The sequence below is a fragment of the Tachyglossus aculeatus genome, chromosome 4, assembly GCF_015852505.1.
Source record: "Tachyglossus aculeatus isolate mTacAcu1 chromosome 4, mTacAcu1.pri, whole genome shotgun sequence".
NCBI classification, from domain to species: Eukaryota; Metazoa; Chordata; class Mammalia; order Monotremata; family Tachyglossidae; genus Tachyglossus; species Tachyglossus aculeatus.
The window spans coordinates 105,829,226-105,843,488 of record NC_052069.1 but is presented as its reverse complement, the minus strand read 5'-3'; the positions used below and the strand labels follow the sequence as shown (position 1 = coordinate 105,843,488).

Genomic DNA, 14,263 nt, shown 5'->3' with positions numbered 1-14,263 from the left:
ACAGCTTCTGATATTGTAACGTGAGAGGGTCACCCCTCTAGACCGTAAGCTCACTGTGGACAGGGAACATGCCTATCAACTCTGCTGTTTTGTACTCTTCCAAGTGCTTAGTACAGCGTAAGCACATTGTTGGGTAGGGATTGTCTCCGTTGCCGACTTGTACTTTCCAAACGCTTAGTACAGTGCTCTGCACACAGTAAGCGCTCAATAAATACCATTGATGATGATGATGGCGATGATCCACTCCAGGCACTGAACAACGTTGGGTAATGTCATCAAGATAATTTATGCACTTAAATACCATTAAGAAAGGTCCCTAGATTCATGGATGCCCGAACCTAGGAGGACTGTGCGTGGTCATGCTGACTTGTCTAGGAAAAGCATGCACCTAGCCTAAGCCAGACTGATGCAGAGCTATTGTCAGGGCTCCAAAAAGTTTTCCTCTGATGGTTCAGGTTCCTCTGAAAAATAATTTCCTTCCCAGAGTTGTTATTTTTCCTTCTTTTTTGGAAGTTCTTTTTCCCACATTGGTTGCAGCTTTTCCTTGGCCTTTGTTTGATCTGATTTCTTTTTCTCCACAAAAGGAGGAAAATCTTTTCTTCTGAAGCCCCACTTTTACTCCATGCTCAGTAAATTCCACTGATCGATGGACTTTTGATTTTACCTGGCCTACTCTGTAGCTATGAAAATTAAAACAGAATCCATTTCTTTGGGTCCCCTCAAATCCAACATCAAACCCAAGTAGGGGAAAACCATGTAGAGCTCACTGGGGCAGGTTGTCCCCCAACAGGAAATGGGGGACTACTGGAGTTGGCATGTCTAGGAGGGAGAATGATGGAAAATAAACAATGAGTGAGGGCATGGTGGATCTTTTCCTGGTTTGTGCTTCATTTGGGCAGCCATGCAGATTATCACCAGGCCAGGGTCTAAATAAAACCCAAGTTTGGAGCAAGTAAGAGTTTTAATGAAAATTGAAAATATGTCCTATCACCCCAGTATACAGTGGTTCTTTGGGCTTCTCATATTCACTGTATCTTTTCTGAGATCCTAAAAAGTGCAGATTTGAGGGGTAGGGGACAACACATTTTTGCCAGACTGAAGATTACTGTAAGCCCGTTGTTGGGTAAGGACAGTCTCTATATGTTGCCGATTTGTACTTCCCAAGCACTTAGTACAGTGCTCTGCAAACAGTAAGCGCTCAATAAATACAACTGAATGAACAAATGAATGAATCTTTCCAAATTCCCATACATGGAGGCTCCCTTTGTCTACAAAACCTTTCAATTCAATTTACAACCCCAAGGTCTTATGCTGTCCTCTTGTGATCTGGAAGAATAGGATGTACAAAAAAATTCCCCAATTCACCAGTTTGAGAAAATAATTCTTTACTCATATAAAAAAAAATGCTTTTTTTTTCCCAGTGACTCGGACACTGACAATGAACAAAATAGAACAGTTAAATAAATAACACAGGGTAGTCTACTGGACATGGCCCTTGGTAACTGCATAAGGACTGCATATGGCACACTCTTTTGAAGGGAATGGAAGAAACGGTGACAGGCAAATTGCATCCATTGACAATGGGCATCTCTAGATTCTCGGCGTGAGTGGAAGAAAGTTCCAGATTGCAGTACTCTAGAGCTTTTTCTTGAAAAGGAGGAAAGCCAGAAATGCAGGAGATAGTGGGATATTCTAGTACCTCTTTCCCCTTGCCTAAAATAAAGTCAAAGCTATACATGGTACAATCTGAAATATCATCAAATCAGAGGGACTGGGGATTCCTGAGAGTTCTTTGGCCCAGAGATGGGGGAAGGATAGCTGAGGAGTTAGGAAACAGGATGGTAGATTGGGAGGAGACAGGAAAGAGGTCACCAAGGGCTGGGAGTTACTGTGAAGGTAAAGAAAAGATGCCAGTGGTGAAGAGAGAGGAAGTTGGATGCCAAAGGGAACATCATGCAGGGAATTATGGCAGCTGGCTGAAACAGACAGGGTTGTCCTGCCGGCTTCTCAAAACCAATACATCACCTGGCTGGCTAGCTGGAAGAGAAGTTCAGTGCAATTTGCCGGACAACCAAATAGTAATAAAAGGTAGATTTTAAGGCCACAACTTGCAGAGCGACAGAGACATCACAAAATTCCCACCCAGACTCCGAGTTCTGAGGCAGCTGGCCAGCGTCTAAGGCATGAAACGACACCACCAAAGGTTTGAGAGGAGAATGAGACCAGGAGCACTGCTCAGCTCTGACCCGCCTTCCATGCTCCTCTGAGCCCAGGCTCTGGGGCCTATGAGTTGGTTTCAATAATGCACTTGAGGAAGAGGGTATCATCTTTCACGTAGGCATGTTTGGGCGACTGCAGCTTATTCAGCGGGAAGAACATGGGGCAACCACTGGCCACGTTCATTTCGCCCTGTGGCTTCTGAAACGAAGCCGAGTTCAGGTCCGGGCGGAACGCGTCGATCACATGCTCCCTGTTGTTTTGGTCGAGCAGCATGAATGTCACCTGGGGAGCAGGAGAGAAAACCAAATGCCCTATGAGGCTTTATGTTGGCCCCTGGAGAGAGGCGGGTAGCCACCTGCAGCCCTGAAAGATCTTCCCAAATGAGAGGCCAGGGTCCACTACAAGATGGGGAAAAGCCCCAGACGGCAGACCTTCCACTCTGCTGAGAGCGGATGAAGGGGGTAAGGTCACCTACCTTATTGCGAAAAGGCCACTGCAGCAGGGAATCGTACTCCCCTTTCATGATCACAAAGAACAGTGAGATGTGTGTCCCCTTGCCTGTGCCATCTCCATTCAGATAGACCCTCAGGCATACTTTGTAGCCATACCTGGCAGTGTAGAAGACTGAAAGACAAAAAAAAAAAAAAAGGAAGCCATGGTGAGTACTGGCCCATCTGTTGGATAACCCTCTCCTGAAATAAAACTTGGCAAAATGCTCCCCGCTTTCCTCCTCCTCTCCCCTCCTCCCAATCCTGAAAGGCTCATAATCCCAACCAGCACTATCGCCACTTCCCTCTCCACGGGAAGCCCGTTAGGTAAAAGTTCCATCAGGTAGAGGCAAAATCCCATCAGGTAAAAGTTCCCTGCAGGTGGAGGTAGGAGTGTCTCAAGGTGCCACTGGGTACGCAGGCTCATCTAACGAATCAACCGCAGAAGCGGATCTTCCTTCGCTCTCCCCAAGAATCATTGCCGAGCCACTGGCTGAACTACGGCTACAATTTCCTCAGAAGCGGATCTTCCTTCTCTCTCCCCAAGAATCATTGCCGAGCCACTGGCTGAACTATGGCTGCGATTTCCTCACTCCAGTAGATGTCACTGCAACTAGCAACTTTAGCTGGCGAACCAGACATCTCTGCACAAAGTGAGCAGAAGCCCCACGGGGTAATTGATGACCGGTTTAATACTGTCTTACTGGATTTTTGAAATGCAGAAACTGAGGGACACTGAGTGTTTCTACCTTCTGTTGTAGGACTCAACCTCCGCTTCTCCACCGCTAATCTCCTCACTGTACCTCGTTCTCGCCTGTCCCGCCGTCGACCCCCGGCCCACGTCATCCCCTGGGCCTGGAATGCCCTCCCTCTGCCCCTCCGCCAAGCTAGCTCTCTTCCTCCCTTCAAGGCCCTGCTGAGAGCTCACCTCCTCCAGGAGGCCTTCCCAGACTGAGCCCCTTTCCTCCTCTCCCCCTCGTCCCCCTCTCCATCCCCCCATCTTACCTCCTTCCCTTCCCCACAGCACCTGTATATATGTATATATGGTTGTACATATTTATTACTCTGTTTATTTATTTGTTTATTTATTTTACTTGTACATTTCTATCCTATTTATTTTATTTTGTTGGTATGTTTGGTTCTGTTCTCTGTCTCCCCCTTTTAGACTGTGAGTCCACTGTTGGATAGGGACTGTCTCTATGTGTTGCCAATTTGTACTTCCCAAGCGCTTAGTACAGTGCTCTGCACATAGTAAGCGCTCAATAAATACGATTGATTGATTGATTGATTGATTGATTGATTGACTCAAGTTAAAAAGAAAGAATGAGGTTGACAAAAGTTGTATCCTTGCTTCTAGCGCTTAGAACAGTGCTTGGCACATAGTAAGCGCTTAACAGATGCCATTATTATTATTGTTTCACTTTTATGCTTTATCAGCATAAGATTTGGAATATATGACCATCACCTGAGGTGAGGGTTGTTTTTGCGAAGAACCTCGTGTTTCAGGAATATCATGTTCTAAGAACCGTTAATTGAATAAGAATGAATGAGTTAAGGGTTAAGTGGTTTGAATATACCACAATCGGCATTTTGTAATGCAAACTCCTCTATTACTAATTAACAATTTGTGTTCACCACTAGCAGAAACAATCAATCAATCAATTATATTTATCAAGAGTACCGTAGTAAGCGCTTGGGAGAATACGATATAATAATGGTGGTGTTCATTAAGCATGTATTGCGTGCCAAGGACTCGTCTTAATGCTGGGGATACAAGATTGGACACAGTCCCTGTCCATATGGGGCTCATAGTCTAAGTAGGAGGGAGTACAGGTATTAAATCCCCATTTTACAGGTGAGAAAACTGAGGCACAGAGAAGTTCAGTGACCTGCCCAAGGTCATAAACAGTTAACTGGAGGAGCTGGGATTAGAACCCAGGTCCTTTAACTCCAAGACCCATGCCCTTTCCACTAGGCCACGCTGCTTCTCAGTACAACAGTATAACAGAGTTGGTAGACACCTTCCATGATCACAAGGAGCTTACAGTCTAGAGAGAGAGAGAATGCTATACACCCTTGCCACTCACTGCTATTTTACTGTAGTAAATTCAGTGAAGTTGCCAAAATACAGTGCTAAGCGCTTAGTACAGTGCTCCACACATAGTAAGTGCTCAATAAATATGATTGAATGAATGAATAAAGAAACTCGCTTGTATATGACAGTGTAGAAAGGATGAGGCAAGAAGCTGGGAACTGTAACATCACATCTTGACTGAATCCACAAAAATGGGCACAGTCATTTCTTGTTAGACTGACTTTACTTGCACCAATTTTCAGATTGTGTTATACCCAGAACCTACTTGGTCTGTGAAAACAACATTTCCTAGTTCTTCCATTAGGTTACAGCCAAATGTTGTAAAGTAAACATGTGTTGTGGCAGAACTGGGTTATTTGCATTTTAGATATAGATAATAATAATAATAATAGTGGAATTTGTTAAGTGTTTACTATGTTCCAGGCACCATACTAAGCACTTGGATAGATACAACAAGGTAGTCAAATTGGACACAGTTCCTATCCCACATAGGGCTCACAGTATTCATCCCCATTTTACAGATAAGGGAACAGAGGCACAGAGAAGTGAAGTACCTTCCCCAAGGTCACACAGCAGACAAGTGGCTGGGACAGGATTAGAACCCAGGTCCTTCTGATTCCCAGGTTTGTGTTCTAGCCATTAGACCGCAACTCTTAGAGGGGGTTCAAAAGTCCTGCTTCCCTTTAAACTTTAATAATTTTATATATTGTTAGGATGACCACTCTAAATTGTTCTTAAAAGTATCAATCACTAAGATCTTATGGTATTCTTGAGGTCATTTACAAGCCGTCCAATCTAAATGTCACATTTTTAATTGATTGGTGAAAATGGCAGTGGGAGAGGTGGTTAATCACATGTAATGGTTAACTGAACTGAAGTTGAGAATAAAAATGAGAAGAAATAAATCTATACTATGGTAAAATGTGATTAATTCCATTTTTAAAGGGCTTTTAAAGAACCATTTTATCAAAGGTATATCAAAAATTATTCAATTTTAAGTTGTGCAATGACTTTCTAACCACCCCATATTTAGCTTTGCTTTTAGTTTCAAAATATATCATCCCACAAATAAATTAATCAGCTACATTCTTACTATAGTTGAATTTGCACAACAGTAGTATTCTTCACCCGCTCCACCGGCATATGCCTTGATGTGTGAGAGCAATATGGTACAATTAAATAATCCTTTCTATATTTCAGTAAAGAAAAGGTCCAACTTTTCCTCTCCGTCCCTTCTGTCAAGGAGTGTGGGCTGAAGTAGGCTTGTGAAGGAAGGCTCTCTACGGGCTTCTGCTTGGGGGAGAAAAATGTTCATGCATTCATTCATTCAATTGTATTTATTGAGCACTTACTGTGTGCAGAGCACTGTACTAAGTGCTTGGGAAGTACAAGTTGGCAACATATAGAGACGGTCCCTACCCAACAATGGGCTCACAGTCTAGAAGACGGGCTCGGCACTGCACTGAGTGCTGGGGTAGATACAAGATATTTAGATTGGACAGAGTCCCTCCCCCACATTGGGCTCACAGTATAAGTGTAAGGGAAGTAATTATTGAACCCCCATTTTGCAGATGAGGAAACTGAGGCATGGAGAAGTTAAGTGATTTATCTGAGGTCACACGACAGGCATATGGCTGATCCGGGATTAGAACCCAGGTCCTTTGACTCTCAAGTTAGAGCTCTTTTCACTAGATATGTTTGCCCTCCCTGACATCGATTTGTGACATTCACAACTTTCCCTCTACTAACTCTTTGGGGACCTCTCCTATCCACAGATTTAGCCACACTCCTCTTTAAAACTACTGAGATTTTCTGACTGCATAACTTCCTGTGGTAATGAGTTTCATGTTTATCACCTGCTGTATTTTGTTGGGTAGGGGCCCTCTCTATATGTTGCCAATTTGTACTTCCCAAGCTCTTAGTACATTGCTCTGCGCACAATAAGCACTGAATAAATACGAATGAATGAATGATTTCTTTTTGTTTGTTTTGAATGAGAATAAGAAGTAAGTAGGCAGTGCTCCAGGCTTAGACACAGCGAGACTGTCTAAACAGCCCCCAGACTCACATCATCATCATCAATCGTATTTATTGAGCCAGACTCATAGTGAAAACATCCCATCAGGAAGGGATGGGTTGAATTTCCAAATAGTAGGTATCTAGGAGGAGCCATAACAGTTAGATGGCCTCTCCCTATATTATTCTAAACTCTCTCCAGCACTTAGTACAGTTCTCTGTACACAGTAAGTGCTCAATAAATATGATTGATTGATGGATTGCTGAGAATGAATGACCAGAAGAGTAACCAACACACTGTTTCTCCAAATGCTCTATCATGCCACTGTCAGAGACCAAATATTGAGCCGGATGGATTCCCTTTAAGCCCTCCTACTCCCTTCATCCCCATACTCTGGCACTGTATTGGCCACAACATGTTTCCCTTCTTCCTGGGTCTTGGCCCTTGTAAGAGCATGACCAGAGTAGAACGGATAGAGTCATGGAGCCCATTACCAGGAGAATCCTGTCACTTTGCTCCCTGGCTCTATAATGCCCCTTCACTACCATTTGCATCCAAATTTTCAGTGAAGAAAAGTCTCCCCATGGCTGTACAGTGGGCTGAGCTAAAGGTACAGCCAAGCAATTCTTCAGGGAAGGCCAGGAACCTCAAAGAATCTGGAAGAGACTCTTCCCTAGAGGCTGGAATCCTCTCTGGTCTGAAGCCAAGTTCCATGCTATGGAGACAATTCCCAGTCCCCACAGAATCTTAGGATGGGAAATCAGAGTTGTCGGAAACATTTACCATATTTCCTAGGCATCGTGGACTGAGGGTGGCAGCACTGATTATTTTTAATATTATTATTCTTATTTTATTTATGGTATTTGTTCAGCGCTTACTATGTGCCAGGTACTAAGTGCTGGGGTATATACAACCTAATCAATTTGGATGCAGTCTGTGGCCCACGTGGGGCTTATAGTCTTAATTCCCATTTTACCGATGAGGTGACAGAGGCACAGAAAAGTTAAGTGACTTGCCGAAGGTCACACAGCAGACAAGGGGTAGAGTTGGATTAGAACCCAGGTCCTTTTGACTCCCAGTCCTGTGATCTATCCACTGGGCCATGCTGCTTCCCTATGGATAGTAGCTCCTTGCACTGGTACAAAGAGTGAGAACTGGCTTAGAGTTACCTGGGGAGAACAAACTGGTCGTCCGGCCGCACAGAGATTCACGACACTTCCTGGAGAAGTCGGTGATCTTCCATAAGTAGATGCCGTCGTATGAAGCCAGCTCGGAGAACTGCAGGCTCTGCTTCAGCCTGGCCAGGGCGAGGTCTTTCTGGGCCAGCGTCTGGTGCAAGTCCAACACCTGGGAGAGATCATTGTTATTTCAGCCTTTGTCTCTCTCTCGGGGACTCGTGGGGGGAGCAGGATGGAGGACCAGCCAGACTCATGCTTTACTTAGATTGGAGGGATGTTCTCACTATGAGGCTGGCTGACGGGGCTGAGGTGGAAATGGGAAGTGTGAAGTATGGCCACTGGCTCTAATGGGGCAGTCCAAGGACAGAGTAGCCACTTGGCCACGGGTATGGAATCTTACCCTCTGCTCTAGTCTTAAGATCATGTCCCGATCGAGTTCGCTTTGGTGGACGGAGGCCGCGATGGCCATGTTAGAAGACTCCACCTCCTTGTTGAGGACGGCGACGATGTTCTCGAATACATGCAGCTTCTCCTCCAGATCGGAGATCAGCTTCTCCCGCATGAACCTCTGCAGGGCCAACTCTTCCTCGCAGTCGGACGAAATCGTGTGGAAACAGTCTACCTCCAGATCTCCGTTGACTTCCACGGCCCCCTGGATCTGTAGGTCTGACAAGCTTCTCTCCATGTGCTTCAGCTTCCGCTCAGAGGCAGGGAGATGTGGGGAGGCCTGGAACTTTCCCTCTTCATTGGCCTTTGTTTGGTTGACAGCCTGCAGCAGCAGCCCCAGATGCATGACCACGGAAGACTTCTCGTGTTCCTTCACCTTCTCCCTGCTGCCCTGCTGAGGAAGAAGAGCTGGTCAGCAGGAAGGAAGATCAATCAATCAATCAATCAATCATATTTATTGAGCACTTTATTGAGTACAGTGTGCAGATCACTGTGCTAGGTGCTTGGGAGAGTACAATGTAACAATATAACAGACATATTCCCTGCCCATAACAAGCTTACAGTCTAGAGGGGGAGACAGACATTAATATAAACAAAAAAATTACAAATAGGTACAAAAGTGCTGTGGGGCTGGCCGGGGAGATGAATAAAGACAACAAGTCAGGGTGGCACAAAAGGGAGTGGAAGAGAAGGAAAACGGAGCTTAACCAAGGAAGGCCTCTTGGAGGTGATGTGCCTTCAATATGGCTTGAAGGGGGGGAGAGCAAATGTCTGTTAGACATAAAGAGGGAGGGTGTTCCAGGCCAGTTGTGGGACATGGGCAAGAGGTTGGCGGTGAGGTAGATGAGATAGAGGTATAGTGAGAGGTTGGCATTAGACGAATGAAGGGTATGGGCTTGGTTGAAGTAGGAGAGTAATGAGGGGAGGTAGGAGGGGGCAAGGTGATTGAGTGATTGAAGAGAATAATGTTTTCCCTCTGTCCAATGCTAAGGCCTAATCTGGATCTAGGGAGGAAAGTTTTTATCTTTTTGAATACAAGAGGGATTCAGGGGTAATCAGGGTCCCCTAACATCATTTTGCTTCTCTGGCCAAATTCTCTTCCTTTATCTTCAACTTAAATACAGTATTCCTTCCCCCTCCTGCCCTTCTTTCTTCCTCTCTAACCCCACTGTTCCAAATTAACCAAATCCTAGAATTTCCAAATCTCGGCCTCTTGATTCCCCTTTCACTCCTACCACTCAATAAATAATACTATTTATTGACCTCTTACAATAGACAGAACACTGCACTGAGTACTTTGGAGAGCACAGTGGAGTTAGTAGACATAAACCCTGCCCTCAAGGAGTTTACAACCTAGTTTATAAATTATCACTCATCTGGTCCTTTCTCTGTTGAGAGCAATGTAGCTTTCCTGTTGGACAGTGGGATGGGGTGAAACTTACCCTAAAGGAGCAGCCGACCACCGAGAAGGGACACCCGTCCTGGATCCTGGATGCTGCGGAGCCAGGCTGTTCAAAACAGATCCACATCATTTGTTATCTTTCTCCGTACATACCAAGGGTCCACCTCATGGATCAAAACCGGGACTCTGCTGCTGGCATTTTAAAAATCCTACATGCTAAAGTGATCCAGGAGGGATTAGATGCTACTAGGGTTTACATTTTCCCTCTGGAAACAGGTCTGCCTGCCAGGTCAGGTTGAGAAGCTGAACATCTGACATCCCTACTGGCTCCAGGGCAATCTCGGCACTAGTGGTTCCTGGGATCAGTAGTGTTGTTTGACTGGTGGAAATGGGCAGTTCCACTTGTTTAAGGATGCAGGCACCTGAAAGGGGCACATCCTGCTTGAGCTGCTTTGGGTTGTACTTCACAAAACTCTGGGTGCCGAAAAGAGACATGTACAGGGCTGGATTAAGGATTCTGTCCACTAAGAGAGTGGTCCCCCGCTACCCTGGAGGGTCAGACCAGGAGAGTGAGGCTGGAAAAGAGGAGTGTTTGAGGAGCTGAACTTCTACTTCTGCAGCACCACTCGCTTATCTAGGTTGGATCCCTTTAGAACCTGCAGTAGAAGAAACTTCCAGGGGCTATTTGGCTAACATCGACCCATGAGATTTTCTTGACCAGGAAGTCTCTGGAGCTACAGGGTCTCCATTGTGCTGGGGTTAATGTGGTTCAGAGAAACATGGAAGGGTCTCTCCAAGAACACCCCAGGAGGTTGGGTCTCAGCCCTTCCATGGAGGGATGTAACTGAGGCTCCTCTGAAAGCTGAATTAACACTTTCAGGTCTCTAACTCTAGAGTCAGCAAACCACCTCTTCAGGATCCCAGCAGGCAGTGTACAACACCAATTCCTTGGCTCGTCCCCCTGAGTCCCCTGAGCAGATAGGTCTGGCTGCCAGGCTATTTAATGAAGGGATCCTGGTAAGGTAGACAAGTGAGACATCGACTTATAAAGGGAAGGGTGGCCATGGCAACGCTCAAATCCACGGCACCCCAGGGGCCGCGGCCCCTGAAGGTCAGCCCCTTACTCCCTGTGGCCTGTGAGGTACAGTAAGGAGTGGGAGGTGGGGGAAAAAGGTCTGAGTTTGTGGAGCACCTCTTCAGACTGGCTACTCCAAGCGGTAAGGGATGCCAAGCCCTCAGAAATGCAGTTCCCACCCCAGGGTGGGCATCAGTGCCCCATTGTGGCCAGAAGCCTGATGATTGCCCTTCCCCATGAGACCAAACAAATGCAGGATCACCAGAAGACTAGTCTCCACATGATGGTGAAGTTCCCAAGGAAAGACCCAGCCTGATAAAAAGGGGCAAGAAATGGGTGGTTCCATGCCAGCTTCACCTACCTTGTCTTCAGGGCCTGTTTCTGTACTGGTTTCTTTAGGGTCCTTACATGAGCTGCCTTGGCACACGTGTTTCTGTTGGCAAAATTAGCCTAATGAGATGGAGGGCAAATACAGGAGGGTTGGCTGGCTGGCTGCTACAAGCAAGGAAGGATTTGGGAGGTGGGTGGGGATGATAAAAATGCCGACAGACTTAGATATTTTTTTTTGAACGTCTCTCCCAGCCGAATGTTCTCTGGTGGAGCAGCCTCAAATTGGTGATGGGGGGAGGTGAGAGTCAGGGGAGAGCAGGAGAGGGTGGGGGTGCCCCGTGGTGTGCTCTCCCCCTCTCTTCCTGTGCCAGGATTCCTTTACCTCCCATCACAGCCAAAGAAGCCCAAATGATAAAAAGTTGCTGAACACAGAGGTCAAAACCCTCTCCCAACCTACCCCCCTTCCCCTCCTGCAACAGAAACCTATTGTTTTGAAGGCAAAATGTGCCCCCCCCCCACCCAGTCCCCATTTTAAAGCATAAAGAACCTCCAGGCTTTATTTATAGGGATAATTGGGGTCCTGGTAATGTGGGGGTGTGGAGGGGTGAGGCCAATGCATTAAGATTTTACATTTTAACAAATACAGACCAACACTGTCTATTACCCTTCAAAAGCAAAATAAAGACCCATTAGTTCTGGGAATAATTACCCCCAATTTGTTAAGAACATAGATTCCAGCCCCACTTAACGGTTCAGAAGACAGGCAGTTCTAAAGCCATCCTCTCCTCTTCTACTGGAGTATTCCCTAGGGGTAAGCTTTTCTTTACAGGGACATGGCGTTCTGAACTTAGAAGCAGAAAACATCTGTGAAAATCAGAGGCCGATGAATGGCAGATGGGGTGTGTGTGTGTGTGTGTGTGTGTGTGTGTGTGTGTGTGTGTGTGGTTTTTTTCCCCCTTTCAGCAAAAGCGTGAGGTCAGTCATTCCTCTGCTTAAATCAACAGGTAGTTTCTGCAGATGAGTCCCTCCACATCTGGAGAACACATCAGGGGAAGATGGCTCCAGATGTGGTACCTGTAAAATTAAGTGTCCAAGCAGGAAACTGCCTTGGCGGGCCCAGGTTCTTTCAGGAATGACTGGAAGATCTGTTTCACCCTCTCCCTGGAAAGCCTGACAGGGGAGTATAGGACAAAGTTCAGAACTGCTGCCTCACCCCCGGATATTTCTCCCCAAAGGAGTTGGTTCCGTTTGGAGCGAGGCTGGATAGGAGCCTACCCAAATTCTCCTCACCCCATGTCAGCGGGTCGGGATTCGCTGATGTTTGGAAAGCCAGAGCCTAAATTTCCTAAAGTGATGTGCTAATGCAAAATGCATTAGTGTGAACATGAGATTTCCTGACCTTCCCGGCACCCGGGAGAGAGAGAAACATCCTGTTCTAATTGGTTCATACCGTGTCTGCACATCTGGATCTGTAACGAAAAGACTATCTGGCCTTCGATTCAAACCAGTCCCAGGTTTTTGCCTCCTATTTGCAGAGCGGTGCGGTGTCTCAAGCTGTTGGCTCTAGAACTGGATGAAGTTTCTGCTATGTCCTAATCCCATCATCTCGGGAGAAGAGTCTTGCCCACTCTGAGTCCTTGGACCTCTCAGCATCCCATACTTCAGGGAAATGCTCTGGACTCCAGGAGACCCTAGAGTCCCAGGGACAGTCAAGCCGCAATACTTCTCCCAGCATATGGTCCCATCCGTGACAGCACATGAATGTCTTCACTGGTAGTGTTTGATTTCCCTGATTTCTAGAAGGAAGGTTGGGCCCTGCCTTTCACTGGTTCAAACAAGAATCTCCTATCAAAAATCCAGCAAACAGAGTAGAGATGACGCTCTCTCTGAAGGTTTGTTTTTTGTTTTTTTAAATGGTATAGTAAGTGCTTCCTATATGCCAGGCACTGTACTGAGTGCTGGGGTAGATCCAGGATAATCAGGTGGGACACAGTCCCTATTCCACCCAGGGCTCACAGTACTCATCTCCATTTTGCAGATAACTGAGGCACAGAGAAGTTAAGGGACTTGCCTAAGATCACACAGCAGACAAGGGGCAGAACCAGGAGTAGAACCCAGATCCTTCTGACTTTCAGGGCTGTATTCTATCCACTAGGCCACACTCCTTGAGAGCTCCTCTGTCCACTGACATAGACTCTCACAGGAAGGAATGAAAGGCAAATGGCCTAAAGAGATCCTCAGTTGAAGAAACAGTTTGGGATGAAGAAACTCAGGGTACCATGACTGAGCCAAGGGTCTCAACGAACTCCTTCACCTTCACCCAGAGTCTACAGCTCTTCAGTCATTTAGCCTGGCCCCACCAGGCCTGTGATCTGAGGCCAATGGGACTCACAACTGCCTGAGCCAGCACAGCCCACTCAAACTAATGGCTAACACAGAATCAATACAAAGAAACATTTCAAATGGTGGTGAAGGAGCTGAATGCAATTTATATCCACCAGAATTCTGGATCATGAAACACACTTGGGGCCTAGCAATTGCCTGAAAGTAAAGAGCCAAATTCCTAATTTCTCTGCTGACGTCTTTCCCAGAAAGCCCTACCATTCCGATGTGATAGCAAGGTTCATTCACCCCTGGGAAGGGAATGGAGAGGCTCTGGAGCCAGCTGGGAGATCGGGGGTCCCTCTGGGAGAAACATTATTGGATCAAGCAAAATTGGTGGTCTTTTGAAATAGGGTGGCTATCAGGTTATGATATTACGGTGTGGGTCTTTTGAAAGGCACGTGATGTCATGTGTCCCTCTCTGTCCAGTAAAAATTGATCAATCATATTTATTGTCACTTGGGAGGTAGATTAGGTTCTCTTGGCAAAGGCCAGTCCCTGTCATAGAAGGGAAAACAACAGATTATGCTAATTCCAAGTGAGGGTCAAGGTGGCTGATGCTTCCTCTCTCTTTTCCCCTCCCCCAAGACACACATTGTTCTTTAGGAAAAAACTTGTTTAACAAGATC

At 46.2% G+C, this 14,263-nt stretch overlaps 1 protein-coding gene across 1 annotated transcript in view; it reads right to left on the bottom strand.

Annotated features, from left to right (window-relative positions):
• Positions 1-1,397: 1,397 nt before the first annotated feature.
• LOC119926939 (TNF receptor-associated factor 1-like) overlaps positions 1,398-14,263 on the bottom strand; it is a 44,278-nt gene continuing 31,412 nt past the window's right edge. Inside the window, exons 5-10 of the mRNA XM_038745413.1 lie at positions 11,284-11,355; positions 9,888-9,953; positions 8,399-8,839; positions 7,990-8,167; positions 2,696-2,844; positions 1,398-2,502 (exon numbers count right to left, since the gene is read on the bottom strand). Of these exons, the coding sequence (XP_038601341.1) occupies positions 2,284-2,502; positions 2,696-2,844; positions 7,990-8,167; positions 8,399-8,839; positions 9,888-9,953; positions 11,284-11,355 (1,125 nt within the window). The 3' untranslated portion in view covers positions 1,398-2,283. The remainder of the gene's footprint in view (positions 2,503-2,695; positions 2,845-7,989; positions 8,168-8,398; positions 8,840-9,887; positions 9,954-11,283; positions 11,356-14,263) is intronic.